Consider the following 26184-nt stretch of genomic DNA (forward strand, 5'->3'; position numbering starts at 1 on the left):
ATGCAGAATCTTATGACCTCATGAAGGGTACCCTGATTGAGGGCTTTGGATTCTCCACTGAGGAGTACAGGATTAGGTTCAGGGGGGCTCAAAAATCCTCGAGCCAGACCTGGGTTGACTTTGTTGACTACTCAGTGAAAACACTAGATGGTTGGATTCAAGGCAGTGGTGTAAGTAATTATGATGGGCTGTACAATTTATTTGTGAAGGAACACCTATTGAGTAATTGTTTCAATGATAAACTGCATCAGCATCTGCTAGACCTAGGACCAATTTCTCCCCAAGAATTGGAAAAGAAGGCGGACCATTGGGTCAAGACAAGGGTGTCCAAGACTTCAACAAGGGGTGACCAAAAGAAAGGGGTCACAAAGACTCCCCAGGGGAAGAGTGATGAGACAACCAAAACTAAAAATAGTAAAGAGTCTTCTACAGGCCCCCCAAAAACCTGCACAGGAGGGTGGGCCCAGAGCCTCTTCACAAAACAATGGGTACATGGGTAAAAACTTTGATCCCAAAAAGGCCTGGTGTCATAGCTGTAAACAGCATGGACACCAAATTGGAGACAAGGCCTGTCCCAAGAAAGGTTCCACTCCAAACTCCCATCCAGGTAACACTGGTATGGCTAGTCTCCAAGTGGGATCAACAGTGTGCCCAGAGCAAATCAGGGTCCACACTGAAGCTACTCTAGTTTCTGAGGGTGGGGTGGATTTAGCCACACTAGCTGTCTGGCCGCCTAACATGCAAAAATACAGACAGCAACTCTTAATTAATGGGACTAGAATAGAGGGCCTGAGGGATACAGGTGCCAGTGTCACCATGGTGACAGAGAAACTGGTTTCCCCTGGCCAATACCTGACTGGAAAAACTTACACAGTCACCAACGCTGACAATCAGAGAAAAGTACATCCCATGGCAATGGTTACTTTAGAATGGGGAGGGGTCAATGGCCTGAAACAGGTGGTGGTCTCCTCAAATATCCCAGTGGACTGTCTGCTTGGAAATGACCTGGAGTCCTCAGCATGGGCTGAGGTAGAACTAAAAACCCATGCAGCAATGCTGGGTATCCCTGAACTGGTGTGTGTGAAAACAAGAGCACAATGCAAGGCACAGGGTGGAAAAGTAGAGCTGGAGTCTGGAAAAATGGCCCAGCCTACCAAGAGAACAGGAAAGTCAGTTGGGAAACCAACTGCAACACAGCAAAAGAAAGGGAACCTCTCTTCTCAGGAAGAAGTTCTGCCCTCTGAGGGAACTGAGCCTTTGGAGCTTGAACCTTATCAGGTTGAGCTCTTAGGCCCAGGGGGACCCTCAAGGGAGGAGCTGTGTAAGGGACAAGAAACCTGTCCCTCTCTTGAAGGCCTTAGGCAGCAAGCTGCTGAAGAGTCCAAAGGCAAGAAAAATGGAACACATAGGGTCTATTGGGAAGATGGGCTCCTGTACACTGAGGCCAGAGACCCCAAACCTGGTGCCACTAGGAGAGTAGTAGTGCCTCAGCTGTTCAGGAAGTTCATCCTAACATTGGCCCATGACATTCCCCTTGCTGGACATTTGGGACAAACCAAGACGTGGGAGAGGTTAGTCAACCACTTCTACTGGCCCAATATGTCCAACATGGTTAAGGAGTTTTGCCTCTCCTGCCCCACCTGTCAAGCCAGTGGTAAGACAGGTGGGCATCCAAAGGCCCCCCTCATTCCACTTCCAGTGGTGGGGGTTCCCTTTGAAAGAGTGGGTGTGGACATAGTTGGTCCACTAGAACCTCCCACAGCCTCAGGAAATATGTATATCCTGGTAGTAGTGGATCATGCTACCAGGTATCCTGAAGCTATTCCCCTTAGGTCGACTACTGCCCCTGCAGTAGCCAAGGCCCTCATTGGTATCTTTACCAGAGTGGGTTTCCCTAAGGAGGTGGTGTCTGACAGAGGTACCAACTTCATGTCAGCATACCTAAAGCACATGTGGAATGAGTGTGGAGTGACTTATAAATTCACTACACCATACCATCCACAAACTAATGGCTTGGTTGAGAGATTCAACAAGACATTAAAAGGCATGATCATGGGGCTCCCAGAAAAACTCAAAAGGAGATGGGATGTCCTCTTGCCATGTCTGCTTTTCGCTTACAGAGAGGTGCCACAGAAGGGAGTAGGATTCTCACCCTTTGAACTTCTGTTTGGTCATCCTGTAAGGGGACCACTTGCCCTTGTTAAAGAAGGCTGGGAGAGACCTCTCCATGAGCCTAAACAGGACATAGTGGACTATGTACTTGGCCTTCGCTCTAGAATGGCAGAGTATATGGAAAAGGCAACCAAAAACCTTGAGGCCAGCCAACAGCTCCAGAAGTTTTGGTATGACCAAAAGGCTGCACTGGTTGAGTTCCAACCAGGGCAGAAAGTCTGGGTTCTGGAGCCTGTGGCTCCCAGGGCACTCCAGGACAAATGGAGTGGCCCTTACCCAGTGCTAGAAAGGAAGAGTCAGGTCACCTACCTGGTGGACCTGGGCACAAGCAGGAGCCCCAAGAGGGTGATCCATGTGAACCGCCTTAAGCTCTTCCATGACAGGGCTGATGTGAATCTGTTGATGGTAACAGATGAGGATCAGGAGGCAGAGAGTGAACCTCTCCCTGATCTTCTGTCGTCAGACCCAAAAGATGGCACAGTAGATGGAGTGATCTACTCAGACACCCTCTCTGGCCAACAGCAAGCTGATTGTAGGAGAGTCCTACAACAGTTTCCTGAACTCTTCTCCTTAACCCCTGGTCAGACACACCTGTGTACCCATGATGTGGACACAGGAGACAGCATGCCTGTCAAAAACAAAATCTTTAGACAGTCTGACCATGTTAAGGAAAGCATCAAGGTGGAAGTCCACAAGATGTTGGAATTGGGAGTAATTGAGCGCTCTGACAGCCCCTGGGCTAGCCCAGTGGTCTTAGTCCCCAAACCTCACACCAAAGATGGAAAGAAAGAGATGAGGTTTTGTGTGGACTACAGAGGGCTCAATTCTGTCACCAAGACAGATGCTCATCCAATTCCAAGAGCTGATGAGCTCATAGATAAATTAGGTGCTGCCAAATTCTTAAGTACCTTTGACTTGACAGCAGGGTACTGGCAAATAAAAATGGCACCTGGAGCAAAAGAGAAAACAGCATTCTCCACACCTGATGGGCATTATCAGTTTACTGTTATGCCCTTTGGTTTAAAGAATGCCCCTGCCACCTTCCAAAGGTTGGTGAATCAAGTCCTTGCTGGCTTGGAGTCCTTTAGCACAGCTTATCTTGATGATATTGCTGTCTTTAGCTCCACCTGGCAGGATCACCTGGTCCACCTGAAGAAGGTTTTGAAGGCTCTGCAATCTGCAGGCCTCTCTATCAAGGCATCCAAATGCCAGATAGGGCAGGGAACTGTGGTTTACTTGGGCCACCTTGTAGGTGGAGGCCAAGTTCAGCCACTCCAACCCAAGATCCAGACTATTCTGGACTGGGTAGCTCCAAAAACCCAGACTCAAGTCAGGGCATTCCTTGGCTTGACTGGGTATTACAGGAGGTTTGTGAAGGGATATGGATCCATTGTGACAGCCCTCACTGAACTCACCTCCAAGAAAATGCCCAAGAAAGTGAACTGGACTGTGGAATGCCAACAGGCCTTTGACACCCTGAAACAAGCAATGTGCTCAGCACCAGTTCTAAAAGCTCCAGATTATTCTAAGCAGTTCATTGTGCAGTCTGATGCCTCTGAACATGGGATAGGGGCAGTTTTGTCCCAAACAAATGATGATGGCCTTGACCAGCCTGTTGCTTTCATTAGCAGGAGGTTACTCCCCAGGGAGCAGCGTTGGAGTGCCATTGAGAGGGAGGCCTTTGCTGTGGTTTGGTCCCTGAAGAAGCTGAGACCATACCTCTTTGGGACTCACTTCCTAGTTCAAACTGACCACAGACCTCACAAATGGCTGATGCAAATGAAAGGTGAAAATCCTAAACTGTTGAGGTGGTCCATCTCCCTACAGGGAATGGACTTTATAGTGGAACACAGACCTGGGACTGCCCATGCCAATGCAGATGGCCTTTCCAGGTTCTTCCACTTAGAAAATGAAGACTCTCTTGGGAAAGGTTAGTCTCATCCTCTTTCGTTTGGGGGGGGGGTTGTGTAAGGAAATGCCTCCTTGGCATGGTTGCCCCCTGACTTTTTGCCTTTGCTGATGCTATGTTTACAATTGAAAGTGTGCTGAGGCCTGCTAACCAGGCCCCAGCACCAGTGTTCTTTCCCTAACCTGTACTTTTGTATCCACAATTGGCAGACCCTGGCATCCAGATAAGTCCCTTGTAACTGGTACTTCTAGTACCAAGGGCCCTGATGCCAAGGAAGGTCTCTAAGGGCTGCAGCATGTCTTATGCCACCCTGGAGACCTCTCACTCAGCACAGACACACTGCTTGCCAGCTTGTGTGTGCTAGTGAGGACAAAACGAGTAAGTCGACATGGCACTCCCCTCAGGGTGCCATGCCAGCCTCTCACTGCCTATGCAGTATAGGTAAGACACCCCTCTAGCAGGCCTTACAGCCCTAAGGCAGGGTGCACTATACCATAGGTGAGGGTACCAGTGCATGAGCATGGTACCCCTACAGTGTCTAAACAAAACCTTAGACATTGTAAGTGCAGGGTAGCCACAAGAGTATATGGTCTGGGAGTCTGTCAAACACGAACTCCACAGCACCATAATGGCTACACTGAAAACTGGGAAGTTTGGTATCAAACTTCTCAGCACAATAAATGCACACTGATGCCAGTGTACATTTTATTGTAAAATACACCACAGAGGGCACCTTAGAGGTGCCCCCTGAAACTTAACCGACTGTCTGTGTAGGCTGACTAGTTCCAGCAGCCTGCCACACCAGAGACATGTTGCTGGCCCCATGGGGAGAGTGCCTTTGTCACTCTGAGGCCAGTAACAAAGCCTGCACTGGGTGGAGATGCTAACACCTCCCCCAGGCAGGAGCTGTGACACCTGGCGGTGAGCCTCAAAGGCTCACCCCTTTGTCACAGCCCAGCAGGGCACTCCAGCTTAGTGGAGTTGCCCGCCCCCTCCGGCCACGGCCCCCACTTTTGGCGGCAAGGCTGGAGGGAACAAAGAAAGCAACAAGGAGGAGTCACTGGCCAGTCAGGACAGCCCCTAAGGTGTCCTGAGCTGAAGTGACTCTAACTTTTAGAAATCCTCCATCTTGCAGATGGAGGATTCCCCCAATAGGGTTAGGATTGTGACCCCCTCCCCTTGGGAGGAGGCACAAAGAGGGTGTACCCACCCTCAGGGCTAGTAGCCATTGGGTACTAACCCCCCAGACCTAAACACGCCCTTAAATTTAGTATTTAAGGGCTACCCTGAACCCTAGAAAATTAGATTCCTGAAACTACAAGAAGAAGGACTGCCTAGCTGAAAAACCCCTGCAGAGGAAGACCAGAAGACGACAACTGCCTTGGCTCCAGAAACTCACCGGCCTGTCTCCTGCCTTCCAAAGATCCTGCTCCAGCGACGCCTTCCAAAGGGACCAGCGACCTCGACATCCTCTGAGGACTGCCCCTGCTTCGAAAAGACAAGAAACTCCCGAGGACAGCGGACCTGCTCCAAGAAAAGCTGCAACTTTGTTTCCAGCAGCTTTAAAGAACCCTGCAAGCTCCCCGCAAGAAGCGTGAGACTTGCAACACTGCACCCGGCGACCCCGACTCGGCTGGTGGCGATCCAACACCTCAGGAGGGACCCCAGGACTACTCTAAGACTGTGAGTACAAAAACCTGTCCCCCCTGAGCCCCCACAGCGCCGCCTGCAGAGGGAATCCCGAGGCTTCCCCTGACCGCGACTCTTTGAATCCTAAGTCCCGACACCTGGGAGAGACCCTGCACCCGCAGCCCCCAGGACCTGAAGGACCGGACTTTCACTGGAGGAGTGACCCCCAGGAGTCCCTCTCCCTTGACCAAGTGGAGGTTTCCCCGAGGAACCCCCCCCCTTGCCTGCCTGCAGCGCTGAAGAGATCCCTAGATCTCCCATTGACTTCCATTACAAACCCGACGCTTGTTTCTACACTGCACCCGGCCGCCCCCGCGCTGCTGAGGGTGAAATTTCTGTGTGGGCTTGTGTCCCCCCCGGTGCCCTACAAAACCCCCCTGGTCTGCCCTCCGAAGACGCGGGTACTTACCTGCAAGCAGACCGGAACCGGGGCACCCCCTTCTCTCCATTCTAGCCTATGCGTTTTGGGCACCACTTTGAACTCTGCACCTGACCGGCCCTGAGCTGCTGGTGTGGTGACTTTGGGGTTGCTCTGAACCCCCAACGGTGGGCTACCTTGGACCAAGAACTAAGCCCTGTAAGTGTCTTACTTACCTGGTTAACCTAACAAATACTTACCTCCCCTAGGAACTGTGAAAATTGCACTGTGTCCACTTTTAAAACAGCTATTTGTGAATAACTGGAAAAGTATACATGCAATTTTGATGATTTGAAGTTCCTAAAGTACTTACCTGCAATACCTTTCGAATGAGATATTACATGTAGAATTTGAACCTGTGGTTCTTAAAATAAACTAAGAAAAGATATTTTTCTATATAAAAACCTATTGGCTGGATTTGTCTCTGAGCGTGTGTACCTCATTTATTGTCTATGTGTATGTACAACAAATGCTTAACACTACTCCTTGGATAAGCCTACTGCTCGACCACACTACCACAAAATAGAGCATTAGTATTATCTCTTTTTACCACTATTTTACCTCTAAGGGGAACCCTTGGACTCTGTGCATGCTATTCCTTACTTTGAAATAGCACATACAGAGCCAACTTCCTACAATTATGTAAACAAGCACTTTAAGACAAACTGGACAGTTCTTTTTCAATCAACATTCATACTCATTTATACACCATTCAACCATGAAAAAATAAAACAATAAATAACAATGGCAAATTACTGAGCAAAGTGCATGTGTCAGCCCATATTATTATTCTGGAAATATAATGTTCATCCTGTCATAATTCCATAGGATCAATTGTCAGTAGATCAATTTCCTGTAATGGCCAAAATGTGTTCCTGATTCAAACAATTCTTCAAAAAGCTATTGTAATGATTCCTCCTTGAATAATCCTTAATTATATCCGTTGTAGACATCTAGTACTTCAAATTTGCCGATCAAACAATTGGACTTTTCATCTTCGCCAAAATGTGCTGACTTATGTTTCGGTGTAATGTGGCCAGAAGGTCACACACCTTCCTCAGGGCATGAATATATTGTACATAATTAATGCGTAGAAAGAGAGGTACCGTCCAACAAGTCAAACTCAAAACAAATTAGAAAACAATATATGAAATGCTCAATCAGAAATTCAAAATATGTCTCTGCATCGCACACCCATCTAGTAGTAAGTCATCTGCATAGAGGGATATTATGTGTTTGCTTTCCCCACCATGATGCCCCTACCTCTGCCCTCCAGCCTCAACAACATCGCTGATGGCTCAATTGCAATGGCAACTAGGAGAAAGGGACACCGAGCACCCCTGGCACATCTCACAATGGATATCAGAATGCAAAAATTTGTGACACCTGTTTTAACTGTGGCAGTCAGGGGGAAGTACAACAACCGCACCTTCTTGACCTAAGAGTATTCAAGGGCAATTCTGAGCACGACCTCCTTGGGGAAGTCCCACTGGACCGTGTCAAATGCATTCTCAAGGTTAACTGACATAATCATGGCCCCAGGGGTAGCCTGAATTTGTGGCTGTCCAAAATTAAAAAATGTGGTAAAGCTGCCGCAAGTTGAGGGAGGTGTTTTGTGTTGGTATGAAACCATTCTTGTCTGTGTGGATTAGCATTTGCATATGTGACAGAAGACTGGTCACTAACACTTTACTAAGGATTTTGTTCAGTATGGATAGTAGGTGGAATGCCACCACCGTGGCTTTTGGGTCTTTAGACTTGGGGATAAGTACCACTACTGCCTCTTTTATGAGGCCAGCAGGATCTCAGTTGCGTATGACTTAGTGTAGACTGACACTAGCCTGGGGGCCTGTATGTCCACATATGGCATGTAAAACTCAGCAGGCAGACTATGGTAGACCTCAACGTTATTGGGATTCACTTTCAATTAATCGAATCACACTGACTCCTTCGCAGATGTTGCCACTCATTGAGGCTATTCAGGACACAGTGTAATTCAAAGCTTTCCATCCGTCACCACAAGTCAGACAATAAGGCTATGATCTTGATGTTTCAGCCTCGGTCCTGGATGATGCTAAGAGCAGTTCTGAGGATTTTTGGACTCTGAGGCCCCCAGCACTGGCTTTCCACCAGTCTTTCCATCACAGAGTCCCCACCGTGAAAAGGCTGGCAGAAAGCCGAGTTGTAATCAGCCAGGCAGGGCTGAGCTCAACTCCACCCTGGCTGAGTACAACTCCGACAGCTGTCACCCCATCGGGAACCATGTTCCTGGCAGGAACAGTGGCCCCCTGGCGGGTCCACCCACCAGTGTTGTAATGTGGCGGTCTCACTGCCACAGTTGCTGCGGTTTGACCCTCACTGTGAAGCTGGCAGTCCTCGCACCAATGACCTAGAAATGAGGCCTTTGGGCTATGAAATGGAAGTTGAAAATCTCCAGCAGGACCCAGCAGAAGGCTGTATCTGAATAAGGTTCCACAAGGCCGGATTCCCCTTTGGACGGCTGAATCAGATTTACTAGTGAATATAAGAATGTAGCAGGAGAAGACGCAAAGTCAATTTGACCAACGATGCACCTGGGGTGTATAGGCGAGCAGGTTGGTCCCAGTCTCCTCTTGGTTCTCAAAGCAGTTTTTAGCCAAAAGTCACTTTTGGATTTTGGCTCTCTGGGCACCTTTAGCACCACTACCAAGGGTGGCATCACTTGGGTGGTCAGGAGTCTCTAAGGCTAGGTCCAGGTGTGGGTAAAAGATAGAGGAAGCCTTAGGTATCCCTGTGGCTCTGAATAGGATGCCAGCTAATTTGTCCTTGTGAGTCACTCAGGAAATCCTGGGGTGAGCCACTCCTTGTTCTCAGGCAGAAGGTAGCAGGACAATCAGGGCACTCAGGAAATCCTGGGGTGAGCCACTCCTTGTTCTCAGGCAGAAGGTAGCAGGGCAGCAGGACAATCAGGGCAACAATCCAGCAGCGATCAGTCCTTCAGAGCAGAAGTCTAGCAGAGTGGCAGTCCTTCCAGGAGTAGAGTAGTCCTTTCTTCCTGGCAGAGTATCCACAGGCCTAGAAGTGTCAGTGGCATGTGACTAGCAAAAACATGCCCAGCAGAACAATCAAAATTGCAAAATTTTATTTTCTATAGTTAACTCTTTTTTTTTTAACCAGGTCTTCTTTTCTCACTTTACATTCATATTTTGTTTCGTTTTTGCTCGTGGACAGTGTTCTCAAAAGATTATGTTTATCTCATTTTAAATATTGCAAAGCAACAATGTTTCTTTCTTAGGTGTATTTTGTGAAATTATGCTTTAACATATAATCATGCTGTCTACCCCAATCGGCCCCACTACAATTCATCCATTTTAGTCCAGTCCACCTCAGACCAATCCAGTCTACCCCAAACCAATCCAATCTACCACACTCCCATTCAATCCACTCCACCCTAATCCTATTCAGTCCAAGCCACTCACCCTAGTCTACCTCACCCAAATCTCCACTCTAATACACCCCAATCCAATCTACCCCACACCAATCCACCCTACTTTAATCCAATCCATCCTACTCCAATCCAATCCACTCCACTCAGTCCAATAAACCTCACACCAATCCAATCCTCCCCACACAAGTCCAATCCAAAACACCCCACTCCAATCCTCCCCAATCTACCTCACTCCTATTCAGCTCAGGCCATTCTACCCCACTCCAATCTAGTCCACCAGTCCAATCCACTTACTCCACCCCATGCCAGTCCACCACAGTCCACCCCACTCAATTCAATCCATCTAACACCAATCCAGTCTAGCCCACTTCAACCCACCCCACACCAGTCCAATGCACCATACTCCAGTCCACTCCAATCAAACCCATCCCACACCAATCTAATCAAACCCACCCATTCCAATCCAACCCACTTCATTCCAATCCAACCCACCACACTCCAATTCAAGGCACCTCGCCCCAACCCACCACTCCAAACCTATACAATTCACCTGACTCCAGTCCAGTTCACCACACTCAAATCCAGCCACTCCCATCCATTCCACCACAATACAATCTACCCCACACCAATTCAATCCATGTCAATCCAATATACTGCAACCCAATACACCCTCACTCCACTCCATTCTGCCAACCCCACTCCAATCCAATCCACCGACCCCAGTTAACGCCATCCACTCCTATCCAATTCACTCCACTCCAGCCTACTCAATTCCATGCCAATCCAATTCACCCCAATCCACTTCACTCCAATCCATCTTAATCTACCCCACTCCAAACCATTACACCCCAATCTGAAATTCAGCCCACTCCACCCCTATCCACTCCAATTCAATCCACCCTACTCCATTCCAATCCACCCCACCCCAATCCAATCCACCCCTGTCCAATCCAATCTACCCCAAATTCTCCCCAATCCAGTCCACCCATTCTTAATACCCAACTCACTCCAGTCCAATCCCCTCGAGTCCAGTCCACGCCACTTCAGTCTACCCCATCTAATCCACCCCACTCCACCTCAATTCAATCCAACCCACCCACCCCAACCCACCCCACCCCAACCAATCCACATCACACCACTCCAATCCAATGTATCCCAATCAATCCACTCTAGTCCACCCCACGCCAATCCAATTCACCCCACTCCAATACAATCCACTCTACGTTAATCCACTCCACCCCAGTTCATGCCAGTCTAACTGACCTCACTCCAATACAGTCTACCCACCCCAGTTCACCCTAAGCCAATCTAATATAACCCACACCAGTCCACCGGCTCCAGTGCAATCCATCCATCCAATCAACTTTGCTGAATGCAATCCACCCCACTCCATTCCCCCATTCCACCCAATCCAATTCACAACTCTCCAGTCCAATCCATCCCATCCCAGTCCTACCCAGCCTACTCCAGTCCAATTCACGCCACCCCACCCCACCCCATTCCAGTCCAATCCAAAGCAATCTACCCCACTCCAATGAAATCCACACCACCCAAATACAGTGCACTTGAATCAAATCCTCTCCACCCCACTCCAGTTCACCCCTCTCCAAACCCCCCCACTCCCCAATTCACTACAGTCCAATCCACCAAACTCCACTTCACTCCAATCCACCCCATTCCAGTCCACATCACCCACCCCACTCTACTCCAAACCACACAACTCTACTCCAATCCACCCCACTACACTCAATCCACCCCATGCCACCCCATTCCAATCCACCCCACTCTAATTCAATTCAGCCCACTATGTCAGTCCACTCCACCCTACTTCACTCTATGACACCGCACTCTACAACATTCTCTGCCACTGAAGCACTCAACTGTACTCCACTCTACGCTACTCCTCCTACTTCACTCGAAGACACTCTACTCGAGCAAATCGACTCTGTGGTACTCTTCTCCACACTCAACGACACATCACACCACAAATTATTGGCACAGCTGTATAGTAGCAAAACTCAATGCCAAAGCCAACAGATCTTGCTTATGCAAGCTGATTGGTTGTTATACACTCACTGCCCTCCCTTTGGAAGATGGGAGAAGCTTCTAGACAGTAGATTTGAAGTGCATTGAATTTCCTGACTACCCTGCCCTGGCTCCTAGCTGGCTGCAGTAAAAATGTACGGTCAAGGCTTTCCATTTGTAAGTAAGGCTATGCTCAGTTCCACACCCCCATCCTGCCAGCAGATGGCCCATTGAGGCACACATAATCCCTCTATTTTGTGACTAATAGAGAGGAACTTTATAAAAGTGAAATTTTTAGAATTATGATCAAAAACCAACTTTACCAATAAATAGGGTTTTTTACCACAAATCCAAAATGTTAGACTTTAGGTCTCTAGTTGGCAGAGGTATGCACCCTGTCCAAGTTGGGACCACAATCCTAGTCAGGGTAAGTCACAAAACAACCTTAATTATCCTGTGCTCACCCTCCGATAGCTTGGCAAAGAGCAGGCAGGCTGAACTTAAAAGAACTTAGAAGGTAATGCGTAAAGTATTTGTGCAATAACTCATACAGTAACACAGTGAAAATACCACAAAAAGTACTCCACAATGGTTTAGAAAAAATAGGTAATATTTATCTGAATAAAACAAGACCAAAATGACAAAGGTCCAATACATACGGGTCAATATATAACTTTTTAGAGGTATAAGTAAGTGTAACTTCATAGCAATCAATGGATGTATCTCTTTAGCACAAAGTTCCAGGGATGCTTCAAAAACAAAGATGATGCGGGCCACAGGAGAGGTGAGGTACCGGAAAAGCAAAGGGATGCGTTGGTTCCTTATTTCCTTGTGGAGGTGATATGTCGATTTGTTCCTCGCAGTTGAGACAATGCATTGGTTGTAGGTCCATAAGTGTCTTATTTTAGGGAGTCACAGATCCAGTATATATACCCAAATGTGCCTTTGAAATGTAGGAGACTTCAAAGAGTGATTCTGAAGTGCACCAGTTTCCCTCTCAACCCAGCCCTGTCTGCCAGATCTGTGGGGAATTATTAGTCCTTTGTGTGGGGTCAAGCCAATACCCTTTGAAGTGTAAGTGAGGGCTTCTCCCCCCTCCCTTCCTGCCAATACCCTTTGAAGTGTAAGTGAGGGCCCCTCCACCCTTCCAGCCCTGGAAGACACATCAGTATTCAGATGAATGCAGATGCAGCTGAGTGTCCTGTGTTTATGGCTGTCTGGGTGTAATGTACAAGAGGAGCTGTGAACCAGCACATACAACACATGAACTGGAGAGAGGCTGGAAGGCACAGAGATCAATAAGTGCAGAGAAATGACTACTTTCTAAAAGTGGCATTTTTAAAATAGTCATGTTAAATTCAACTATCACCAGTAAGCTGGATTTATCACTACCATTCCGACCATACCATACATGACAATGCCACTCCTTTCAGGTCAGAAATTACCACTTAAAAGTATATAAGGGAATTTCCAATGCTGACCTATGAGAGAAGCAGGCTTCACCGTAGTGAAAAACGACTTTGGGAGTTTTTCACTACCAGGACATATTAAACTTACAAGTACATGTCCTGCCTTTTCCTTACATAGCACCCTGCTCTATGGGCCACCTCAGGCCTACCTTAGGTGTGACATATATAATAAAAGGGGAGGTTAAGGCTTGACAAATAGTTTTAAATACAAAGTTGAATTGGCAGTGAAACTGCACACACAGGCCTTGAAATGGCAGGCCTGAGACATGGTAAAGGGGCTACTTATGTGGCACAATCAGTGTGGCAGGCCCACTGGTAGCATTTAAGTTACAGCCCTGGGAACATATAGTGCACTTTACTAAAGACTTATAGCTAAAATTAAATATGCCAATTGGGTATGAGTCAATGTTACCATGTTTTAGGGAGAGTGCATATGCACTTAAGCACTGGTTAGCAGTGGTAAAGTCCTAAAGCCTGCAAAAATGAAATCAGAAAAAGAGGAGGAGGAAGTTAAAAAGTTTGGGGTGACTTTTCAGGGAGGGCCATTTTCCAACACAAAGATATCAAATATTATATTGCTACCTGCTCCTAATTGGAAATTACAGGTTATTAAATGTAATGAGGAATTCCCAAAATTATCCTACGGGAGGGGTACACCTCATAGTAGTGAAACATGAATTTAGGAACTTATCACTTCTAGGACATGCAAAACTAAAAGGTGTATGTCCAACCTTTCAATTACAGTACACCCTTTCCTATAGGCTACCTAGAGTCTACCTTCAGGGTGGCATCTGTAATAAAAGGGTAGTATACGTTTTAGCATGTTTTTTTAATACCAGGTTGAGATGGTAGTTTAAAACTGCATTCAGGTTGCAGTGGCAGACCAGGGACATGTTTTAAAGTTCAACTTAAGTGGGAGGCACAATAAGTGCTGCAGTCCCACTGGTACATTTACTGTACAGGCTCTGTGTATTTGGTTTACTACTCTATACAGGACCTATATGTCAATTAAATGTGCCATTTGGTTATAAGCCAATTTACCAATGTTTTAAAGTAATATCATAAGCACTTAAGCATTGGCTAGCAGTGGTAAAGTGCACATAGTCCTAGGGCCAGCAAAAATGAATTAAAAAAAATGTGGAGGGTAAAAGGCAAAATGGTTAGGGGTGACCCTGCCTGCAGAGACAGCCAGGTCCAACAAAAGCCTTCCTGCAGGCCATAAAAGTGAGGCTGGTGCAGGTCCTAACAGATAACTAGAACTTCTGAATATGAACATCTACCTGCCAGTCAGGCCTCATTTTCTTTTTTAGTATGCTGGCAATCCATCTACTTGGAGAGTTGAGGCCCTTAGATCATCAAGCATCAATTCACCCTCCCATTTTAGGAACTGTCCCCCACCTCATTTTTCCTCTCCCCTCCACATCTTTGTCAGAACATGCCTGTATTGTCCATCAGGAGTTTCTAGTCCTTCTGAAAAAAGGGCAGATATAGCTCATTCTGCATTGTGCAGTGGTCCAAGGGTATCAATCCTGTTATTTGTCTGTGTCCAATTCGAGACCTTCATGTCCTGAGGTTCTTTCTTTACAAGGAGAAATTCAGCATGTCCTGTGTGCCCTGGAGTTCAGAAACTGGGTGGTGTTACCTGATCTGCAGCATGCAGACTTTCACATACCAGTCTTGTAGACTCACAAAGAGTTCCTGCTATTTGTAATGGGTTCTACTTACTACCAGTTATGGGTCATGCTGTTTGACATTATGATAGCACTTCCTGTTTTCACAAAAGTCATGTTGGTGGTTGCAGCACAGCTTTGTTGGAGCGGGTGTACATGTATCCCTTTACCTCTGCAGCTGGCTTATGAAGGAGGGCATGCTCCTGCTGGTGGCAGGCCATCTTTAGAGAACCTCCTACCACACCCTTTCAACTCTGACTTCTTTGCCAACTATTGCAGGCCTGCAAAGCTAGCCTGCACAGAGACTGTTCTGCCTCAATGCAGATTTTGAAATGGCTGCCCTCAATGTCTTTATGCCTCAACAGAGTCTGGGATATTTAGTGTATGACCCCAATGTTTTGAAAGGGAGTTCAGAATTCGGTCCTGGTGGGTGTTATATTGTAAGCATGCCGCCACTCCAAAAAATCTGTGTATTCTGGTCAATAGTCACATTTTGTTTCTCAGTATACGAAATAAGTGATTTCACCCTCGAAGTTTACAACCAGAAAGATCACGTATTATTCAATTTTTGTCACTTTGACACTTGCTCCATCAGTGAATACCGCCGTTGAATAAGGTAGAGATTTTCAACATTTCCCATTTACATTTTCGAGAATGCTGTGGATTTTTTTTTAATGAATTGGCATTTTCTTTTTAAATATAAAAAAATTTGGTTTATACACATCAGATTTTTATGCAGTCAGTTTTCCATTTATTTGAATTCTGATTCTGTTAATTTTCAGAAGAAAATGTGAGGAGCATACACATTTACCTTTTGAAAATATAAATTTTAGGCAGCATGTTAAAAAGATTTAATGATGCAAGTCAAAATAAAGAAAACGCTTTGCAAACATTTACTACCCCACAAGTTCTCGCCACCATAAAAATTACTCATTTAATTTCTGTACGGAACTTGAATAGGATGTTGTGGCACCCATTGCTCCATTCTGATGTACAATAACCTCACTCATGTGTGCTGTTTTGTATTTTTAGCTCCACCTGTGCTATTCAAGCGATGGCTACGTAACGAAGAAGTTGTAGAAGGAGTTACAATTACGCTTACCTGTGAGCTGACTAAAGCCAACGCTCCAGTGGAGTGGAGGAAGGGAGACGTTGTCCTTCAGCCAAGTAACAAGCATGCTTTGAAACAGGATGGCACTGTTGTCGAGCTGACCATCTATAATGCAACGCTGCAAGATGCTGGAGAATACACATGTGATTCTGGGGACCAGCAAACAACATCTGCTGTGAAAGTAAAAGGTAAACATTCTTTAATATAAATGCAAATGTTGGCTTGCGTACATTACATTTCAATTGTGATCTAGTTTTGTCTGCTGATTTTATTATACTTTCTAAAGCTGCATTAGATATAATAACATTTCGGAAGCTCAGTATTCCACATGTTAAGCGATTTTCTTCATCTCCTACTTGAAGAGACAGATGTAAAAATCAATGAAATCACTGCTGCTTTGAGAAGGGGGAATACATGTTGTGAATTTCGACACTATTTCACAACACATAACCTTTCCACGCCTTATGCTTCAGGCTCTTTTGTTCTCCTCTGTTTCAATCACTGTATTTTTCAGAAGTTCTTGAAGTGGAACACACGTCTACAAATGTCAGGCTTTTGATAAAAAGTGCAGCTCCTACCCAAGGTTGTCTTTTTAAAACAGACTGATCTTCTTCAAGCCCTCTGTGAGACATGTTGGAGAAGATATTTCAGGAATGAGCTTCTAACATCTTCGAACCACAGACTACTTCAGTTAAAAACAACCCCAGTCCATACAATCATCTTAAATTAAAGCTTGAGGCCAGTTTACCAGCCTTGGCAAGAATAATTATGAAGGTAGAATCATTCAGTTAAAAAAATGAAAAGTAGTTTGCCATCTCCTTGATTTGCAGTTATCATGTTTTACACCTTTCCTCAATAACAGCTGTATTTTAGCATGTGTACTCAAAGGCATCCAGAAACTCACGGCTGATGGCTAAGAGAATTGTAAGGAAATGCCTCCTTGGCATGGTTGCCCCCTGACTTTTTGCCTTTGCTGATGCTATGTTTACAATTGAAAGTGTGCTGAGGCCTGCTAACCAGGCCCCAGCACCAGTGTTCTTTCCCTAACCTGTACTTTTGTATCCACTATTGGCAGACCCTGGCATCCAGATAAGTCCCTTGTAACTGGTACTTCTAGTACCAAGGGCCCTGATGCCAAGGAAGGTCTCTAAGGGCTGCAGCATGTCTTATGCCACCCTGGAGACCTCTCACTCAGCACAGACACACTGCTTGCCAGCTTGTGTGTGCTAGTGAGGACAAAACGAGTAAGTCGACATGGCACTCCCCTCAGGGTGCCATGCCAGCCTCTCACTGCCTATGCAGTATAGGTAAGACACCCCTCTAGCAGGCCTTACAGCCCTAAGGCAGGGTGCACTATACCATAGGTGAGGGTACCAGTGCATGAGCATGGTACCCCTACAGTGTCTAAACAAAACCTTAGACATTGTAAGTGCAGGGTAGCCATAAGAGTATATGGTCTGGGAGTCTGTCAAACACGAACTCCACAGCACCATAATGGCTACACTGAAAACTGGGAAGTTTGGTATCAAACTTCTCAGCACAATAAATGCACACTGATGCCAGTGTACATTTTATTGCAAAATACACCCCAGAGGGCACCTTAGAGGTGCCCCCTGAAACTTAACCGACTGTCTGTGTAGGCTGACTAGTTCCAGCAGCCTGCCACACCAGAGACATGTTGCTGGCCCCATGGGGAGAGTGCCTTTGTCACTCTGAGGCCAGTAACAAAGCCTGCACTGGGTGGAGATGCTAACACCTCCCCCAGGCAGGAGCTGTGACACCTGGCGGTGAGCCTCAAAGGCTCACCCCTTTGTCACAGCCCAGCAGGGCACTCCAGCTTAGTGGAGTTGCCCGCCCCCTCCGGCCACGGCCCCCACTTTTGGCGGCAAGGCTGGAGGGAACAAAGAAAGCAACAAGGAGGAGTCACTGGCCAGTCAGGACAGCCCCTAAGGTGTCCTGAGCTGAGGTGACTCTGACTTTTAGAAATCCTCCATCTTGCAGATGGAGGATTCCCCCAATAGGGTTAGGATTGTGACCCCCTCCCCTTGGGAGGAGGCACAAAGAGGGTGTACCCACCCTCAGGGCTAGTAGCCATTGGCTACTAACCCCCAGACCTAAACACGCCCTTAAATTTAGTATTTAAGGGCTGCCCTGAACCCTAGAAAATTAGATTCCTGCAACAACAAGAAGAAGGACTGCCCAGCTGAAAACCCCTGCAGAGGAAGACCAGAAGACAACAACTGCCTTGGCTCCAGAAACTCACCGGCCTGTCTCCTGCCTTCCAAAGAACTCTGCTCCAGCGACGCCTTCCAAGGGACCAGCGACCTCGGAATCCTCTGAGGACTGCCCTGCTTCGAAAAAGACAAGAAACTCCAGAGGACAGCGGACCTGCTCCAAAAAGACTGCAACTTTGTTTCCAGAAGCAGCTTTAAAGAACCCTGCAACTCCCCGCAAGAAGCGTGAGACTTGCAACACTGCACCCGGCGACCCCGACTCGGCTGGTGGAGAACCAACACCTCAGGGAGGACCCCCGGACTACTCTACGACTGTGAGTACCAAAACCTGTCCCCCCTGAGCCCCGACAGCGCCGCCTGCAGAGGGAATCCCGAGGCTTCCCCTGACCGCGACTCTCTGAAACCTAAGTCCCGACGCCTGGAAAAGACCCTGCACCCGCAGCCCCCAGGACCTGAAGGACCGGACTTTCACTGGAGAAGTGACCCCCAGGAGTCCCTCTCCCTTGCCCAAGTGGAGGTTTCCCCGAGGAAGCCCCCACTTGCCTGCCTGCAACGCTGAAGAGATCCCTTGATCTCTCATAGACTAACATTGCAAACCCGACGCTTGTTTCTACACTGCACCCGGCCGCCCCCGCGCTGCTGAGGGTGAAATTTCTGTGTGGGCTTGTGTGTCCCCCGGTGCCCTACAAAACCCCCCTGGTCTGCCCTCCGAAGACGCGTGTACTTACCTGCAAGCAGACCGGAACCGGGGCACCCCCTTCTCTCCATTCTAGCCTATGCGTTTTGGGCACCACTTTGAACTCTGCACCTGACCGGCCCTGAGCTGCTGGTGTGGTGACTTTGGGGTTGCTCTGAACCCCCAACAGTGGGCTACCTTGGACCAAGAACTGAACCCTGTAAGTGTCTTACTTACCTGGTAAAACTAACAAAAACTTACCTCCCCCAGGAACTGTGAAAATTGCACTGTGTCCACTTTTAAAGTAGCTATTTGTCAATAACTTGATAAGTATACATGCAATTGAAATGATTCAAAGTTCCTAATGTACTTACCTGCAATACCTTTCAAACAAGATATTACATGTTAAATTTGAACCTGTGGTTCTTAAAATAAACTAAGAAAAGATATTTTTCTATACAAAACCTATTGGCTGGATTTGTCTCTGAGTGTGTGTACCTCATTTATTGTCTATGTGTATGTACAACAAATGCTTAACACTACTCCTTGGATAAGCCTACTGCTCGACCACACTACCACAAAATAGAGCATTAGTATTATCTCTTTTTACCACTATTTTACCTCTAAGGGGAACCCTTGGACTCTGTGCATGCTATTCCTTACTTTGAAATAGCACATACAGAGCCAACTTCCTACATTGGTGGATCAGCGGTGGGGTACAAGACTTTGCATTTGCTGGACTACTCAGCCAATACCTGATCACACGACAAATTCCAAAATTGTCATTAGAAATTGATTTTTGCAATTTGAAAAGTTTTCTAAATTCTTAAAAGACCTGCTAGGGCCTTGTGTTAGATCCTGTTTAGCATTTCTTTTAGAGTTTAAAAGTTTGTAAAAGTTTGAATTAGATTCTAGAACCAGTTTTAGATTCTTAAAAAGTATTCCAACTTTTAGAAGCAAAATGTCTAGCACAGATGTGGCTGTGGTGGAACTCGACACCACACCTTACCTCCATCTACAGATGAGAGAGCTAAGGTCACTCTGTAAACTAAAGAAAATAACCATAGGCCCCAAACCTACCAAAATACAGCTCCAGGAGCTTTTGGCAGAGTTTGAAAAGGCCAACCCCTCTGAGGGTGGCAACTCAGAGGAAGAGGATAGTGAATTGGAGGAAGATTCCCCCCTACCAGTCCTATCTAGGGAGGACAGGGCCTCTCAAGCCCTGACTCCAAAAATACTAGTCAGAGATACTGGCTCCCTCACAGGAGGGACCAGCAACTCTGAAATCACTGAGGATAACCCCAGTGAAGAGGACATCCAGTTAGCCAGGATGGCCAAAAGATTGGCTTTGGAAAGACAGATCCTAGCCATAGAGAGGGAAAGACAAGAGATGGGCCTAGGACCCATCAATGGAGGCAGCAACATAAATAGGGTCAGAGATTCTCCTGACATGTTGAAAATCCCTAAAGGGATTGTAACTAAATATGAAGATGGTGATGACATCACCAAATGGTTCACAGCTTTTGAGAGGGCTTGTGTAACCAGAAAAGTGAACAAATCTCACTGGGGTGCTCTCCTTTGGGAAATGTTCACAGGAAAGTGTAGGGATAGACTCCTCACACTCTCTGGAAAAGATGCAGAATCTTATGACCTCATGAAGGGTACCCTGATTGAGGGCTTTGGATTCTCCACTGAGGAGTATAGGATTAGATTCAGGGGGGCTCAAAAATCCTCGAGCCAGACCTGGGTTGACTTTGTAGACTACTCAGTAAAAACACTAGATGGTTGGATTCAAGGCAGTGGTGTAAGTAATTATGATGGGCTGTACAATTTATTTGTGAAAGAACGCCTGTTAAGTAATTGTTTCAATGATAAACTGCATCAGCATCTGGTAGACCTAGGACCAATTTCTCCCCAAGAATTGGGAAAGAAGGCGGACCATTGGGTCAAGACTAGGGTGTCCAAAACTTCCACAGGGGGTGACCAAAAGAAAGGGGTCACAAAACCTCCCCAGGGGAAAGGTGGTGAGACAGCCAAAACTAAAAATAGTAAAGAGTCTTCTACAGGCCCCCAAAAACCTGCACAGGAGGGTGGGCCCAGAGCCTCTTCACAAAACAATCCTGGGTACAAGGGTAAAAACTTTGATCCCAAAAAGGCCTGGTGTCGAAACTGTAGTCAGTCTGGACACCAAACTGGAGACAAGGCCTGTCCCAAGAAAAGTTCCACTCCAAACTCCAATCCAGGTAACACTGGAATGGCTAGTCTCCAAGTGGGATCAACAGTGTGCCCAGAGCAAATCAGGGTCCACACTGAAGCTACTCTAGTCTCTGAGGGTGGGGTGGATTTAGCCACACTAGCTGCCTGGCCGCCTAACATGCAAAAATACAGGCAGCAGCTCTTTATTAATGGGACAAGTGTAGAGGGCCTGAGGGATACAGGTGCCAGTGTCACCATGGTGACAGATAAACTGGTTTCCCCTGGCCAATACCTGACTGGAAAAACTTATACAGTCACCAATGCTGACAATCAAACTAAAGCACATCCCATGGCAATGGTAACTTTAGAATGGGGAGGGGTCAATGGCCTGAAACAGGTGGTGGTCTCCTCAAACATCCCAGTAGACTGTCTGCTTGGAAATGACCTGGAGTCCTCAGCATGGGCTGAGGTAGAACTAAAAACCCATGCAGCCATGCTGGGTATCCCTGAACTGGTGTGTGTAAAAACAAGAGCACAATGCAAGGCACAGGGTGAAAAAGTAGAGCTGGAGTCTGGAAAAATGGCCCAGCCTACCAAGAGAAAAGGAAAGTCAGTTGGGAAACCAACTGCAACACAGTCAGAAAAAGAGAACCTCTCTTCTCAGGAAGAAGTTCTGCCCTCTGAGGGAACTGAGCCTTTGGAACTTGAACCTTATCAGGTTGAGCTCTTAGGCCCAGGGGGACCCTCAAGGGAGGAGCTGTGTAAGGGACAAGAAACCTGTCCCTCTCTTGAAGGCCTTAGGCAGCAAGCTGCTGAAGAGTCCAAGGGCAAGAAAAATGGAACACATAGGGTCTATTGGGAAGATGGACTCCTGTACACTGAGGCCAGAGACCCCAAACCTGGTGCCACTAGGAGAGTGGTAGTGCCTCAGTCGTTCAGAGAGTTTATTCTGACCTTAGCCCATGATATTCCCCTTGCTGGGCATTTGGGACAAACCAAGACGTGGGAGAGGTTAGTCAACCACTTCTACTGGCCCAATATGTCCCAGAAGGTTAAGGAGTTTTGCCTCTCCTGCCCCACCTGTCAATCCAGTGGTAAGACAGGTGGGCACCCAAAGGCCCCCCTCATTCCACTTCCAGTGGTGGGGGTCCCCTTTGAAAGAGTGGGTGTGGACATAGTTGGTCCACTGGAACCTCCCACAGCCTCAGGAAATATGTACATCCTAGTAGTAGTGGATCATGCTACTAGGTATCCTGAAGCTATTTCCCTTAGGTCGACTACTGCCCCTGCAGTAGCCAAGGCCCTCATTGGTATCTTTACCAGAGTGGGTTTCCCTAAGGAGGTGGTGTCTGATAGAGGTACCAACTTCATGTCAGCATACCTAAAACACATGTGGAATGAGTGTGGAGTGACTTACAAATTCACTACACCATACCATCCACAAACTAATGGCTTAGTTGAGAGATTCAACAAGACATTAAAAGGCATGATCATGGGGCTCCCAGAAAAACTCAAAAGGAGATGGGATGTCCTCTTGCCATGTCTGCTTTTTGCTTACAGAGAGGTGCCACAGAAGGGAGTAGGATTCTCACCCTTTGAACTTCTGTTTGGTCATCCTGTAAGGGGACCACTTGCTCTTGTTAAAGAAGGCTGGGAGAGACCTCTTCATGAGCCTAAACAAGACATAGTGGACTAAGTACTTGGCCTTCGCTCTAGAATGGCAGAGTACATGGAAAAGGCAACCAAAAACCTTGAGGCCAGCCAACAGCTCCAGAAGTTTTGGTATGACCAAAAGGCTGCACTGGTTGAGTTCCAACCAGGGCAGAAAGTCTGGGTTCTGGAGCCTGTGGCTCCCAGGGCACTCCAGGACAAATGGAGTGGCCCTTACCCAGTGCTAGAAAGGAAGAGTCAGGTCACCTACCTGGTGGACCTGGGCACAAGCAGGAGCCCCAAGAGGGTGATCCATGTGAACCGCCTTAAGCTCTTCCATGACAGGGCTGATGTGAATCTGTTGATGGTAACAGATGAGGATCAGGAGGCAGAGAGTGAACCTCTCCCTGATCTTCTGTCATCAGACCCAAAAGATGGCTCAGTAGATGGAGTGATCTACTCAGACACCCTCTCTGGCCAACAGCAGGCTGATTGTAGGAGAGTCCTACAACAGTTTCCTGAACTCTTCTCCCTAACCCCTGGTCAGACACACCTGTGTACCCATGATGTGGACACAGGAGACAGCATGCCTGTCAAAAACAAAATCTTTAGACAGTCTGACCATGTTAAAGAAAGCATTAAGGTGGAAGTCCACAAGATGCTGGAATTGGGAGTAATTGAGCGCTCTGACAGCCCCTGGGCTAGCCCAGTGGTCTTAGTCCCCAAACCTCACACCAAAGATGGAAAGAAAGAGATGAGATTTTGTGTGGACTACAGAGGGCTCAATTCTGTCACCAAGACAGATGCTCATCCAATTCCTAGAGCTGATGAGCTCATAGATAAATTAGGTGCTGCCAAATTCTTAAGTACCTTTGACTTGACAGCAGGGTACTGGCAAATAAAAATGGCACCTGGAGCAAAAGAGAAAACAGCATTCTCCACACCTGATGGGCATTATCAGTTTACTGTTATGCCCTTTGGTTTAAAGAATGCCCCTGCTACCTTCCAAAGGTTGGTGAATCAAGTCCTTGCTGGCTTGGAGTCCTTTAGCACAGCTTATCTTGATGATATTGCTGTCTTTAGCTCCACCTGGCAGGATCACCTGGTCCACCTGAAGAAGGTTTTGAAGGCTCTGCAATCTGCAGGCCTCTCTATCAAGGCATCCAAATGCCAGATAGGGCAGGGAACTGTGGTTTACTTGGGCCACCTGGTAGGTGGAGGCCAAGTTCAGCCACTCCAACCCAAGATCCAGACTATTCTGGACTGGGTAGCTCCAAAAACCCAGACTCAAGTCAGGGCATTCCTTGGCTTGACTGGGTATTACAGGAGGTTTGTGAAGGGATATGGATCCATTGTGACAGCCCTCACTGAACTCACCTCCAAGAAAATGCCCAAGAAAGTGAACTGGACTGTGGAATGCCAACAGGCCTTTGACACCCTGAAACAAGCAATGTGCTCAGCACCAGTTCTAAAAGCTCCAGATTATTCTAAGCAGTTCATTGTGCAGACAGATGCCTCTGAACATGGGATAGGGGCAGTTTTGTCCCAAACAAATGATGATGGCCTTGACCAGCCTGTTGCTTTCATTAGCAGGAGGTTACTCCCCAGGGAGCAGCGTTGGAGTGCCATTGAGAGGGAGGCCTTTGCTGTGGTTTGGTCCCTGAAGAAGCTGAGACCATACCTCTTTGGGACTCACTTCCTAGTTCAAACTGACCACAGACCTCTCAAATGGCTGATGCAAATGAAAGGTGAAAATCCTAAACTGTTGAGGTGGTCCATCTCCCTACAGGGAATGGACTTTATAGTGGAACACAGACCTGGGACTGCCCATGCCAATGCAGATGGCCTTTCCAGGTTCTTCCACTTAGAAAATGAAGACTCTCTTGGGAAAGGTTAGTCTCATCCTCTTTCGTTTGGGGGGGGGGTTGTGTAAGGAAATGCCTCCTTGGCATGGTTGCCCCCTGACTTTTTGCCTTTGCTGATGCTATGTTTACAATTGAAAGTGTGCTGAGGCCTGCTAACCAGGCCCCAGCACCAGTGTTCTTTCCCTAACCTGTACTTTTGTATCCACTATTGGCAGACCCTGGCATCCAGATAAGTCCCTTGTAACTGGTACTTCTAGTACCAAGGGCCCTGATGCCAAGGAAGGTCTCTAAGGGCTGCAGCATGTCTTATGCCACCCTGGAGACCTCTCACTCAGCACAGACACACTGCTTGCCAGCTTGTGTGTGCTAGTGAGGACAAAACGAGTAAGTCGACATGGCACTCCCCTCAGGGTGCCATGCCAGCCTCTCACTGCCTATGCAGTATAGGTAAGACACCCCTCTAGCAGGCCTTACAGCCCTAAGGCAGGGTGCACTATACCATAGGTGAGGGTACCAGTGCATGAGCATGGTACCCCTACAGTGTCTAAACAAAACCTTAGACATTGTAAGTGCAGGGTAGCCATAAGAGTATATGGTCTGGGAGTCTGTCAAACACGAACTCCACAGCACCATAATGGCTACACTGAAAACTGGGAAGTTTGGTATCAAACTTCTCAGCACAATAAATGCACACTGATGCCAGTGTACATTTTATTGCAAAATACACCCCAGAGGGCACCTTAGAGGTGCCCCCTGAAACTTAACCGACTGTCTGTGTAGGCTGACTAGTTCCAGCAGCCTGCCACACCAGAGACATGTTGCTGGCCCCATGGGGAGAGTGCCTTTGTCACTCTGAGGCCAGTAACAAAGCCTGCACTGGGTGGAGATGCTAACACCTCCCCCAGGCAGGAGCTGTGACACCTGGCGGTGAGCCTCAAAGGCTCACCTCTTTGTCACAGCCCAGCAGGGCACTCCAGCTTAGTGGAGTTGCCCGCCCCCTCCGGCCACGGCCCCCACTTTTGGCGGCAAGGCTGGAGGGAACAAAGAAAGCAACAAGGAGGAGTCACTGGCCAGTCAGGACAGCCCCTAAGGTGTCCTGAGCTGAGGTGACTCTGACTTTTAGAAATCCTCCATCTTGCAGATGGAGGATTCCCCCAATAGGGTTAGGATTGTGACCCCCTCCCCTTGGGAGGAGGCACAAAGAGGGTGTACCCACCCTCAGGGCTAGTAGCCATTGGCTACTAACCCCCCAGACCTAAACACGCCCTTAAATTTAGTATTTAAGGGCTGCCCTGAACCCTAGAAAATTAGATTCCTGCAACAACAAGAAGAAGGACTGCCCAGCTGAAAACCCCTGCAGAGGAAGACCAGAAGACAACAACTGCCTTGGCTCCAGAAACTCACCGGCCTGTCTCCTGCCTTCCAAAGAACTCTGCTCCAGCGACGCCTTCCAAGGGACCAGCGACCTCGGAATCCTCTGAGGACTGCCCTGCTTCGAAAAAGACAAGAAACTCCCGAGGACAGCGGACCTGCTCCAAAAAGACTGCAACTTTGTTTCCAGAAGCAGCTTTAAAGAACCCTGCAACTCCCCGCAAGAAGCGTGAGACTTGCAACACTGCACCCGGCGACCCCGACTCGGCTGGTGGAGAACCAACACCTCAGGGAGGACCCCC

General features: G+C 47.5%; 1 protein-coding gene across 2 annotated transcripts in view; it reads left to right on the forward strand.

Moving 5' to 3' along the window:
* Positions 1-26184, forward strand: part of OBSCN (obscurin, cytoskeletal calmodulin and titin-interacting RhoGEF) — a 1961032-nt gene that overhangs the window by 750978 nt on the left and 1183870 nt on the right. For both annotated transcript variants that reach the window (XM_069211034.1, XM_069211033.1), the window contains one exon: positions 15812-16078. In XM_069211034.1, the coding sequence (XP_069067135.1) occupies positions 15812-16078 (267 nt within the window). The remainder of the gene's footprint in view (positions 1-15811; positions 16079-26184) is intronic.

The sequence above is a fragment of the Pleurodeles waltl genome, chromosome 10 (assembly GCF_031143425.1).
Source record: "Pleurodeles waltl isolate 20211129_DDA chromosome 10, aPleWal1.hap1.20221129, whole genome shotgun sequence".
In the NCBI taxonomy this organism is placed as follows: Eukaryota; Metazoa; Chordata; class Amphibia; order Caudata; family Salamandridae; genus Pleurodeles; species Pleurodeles waltl.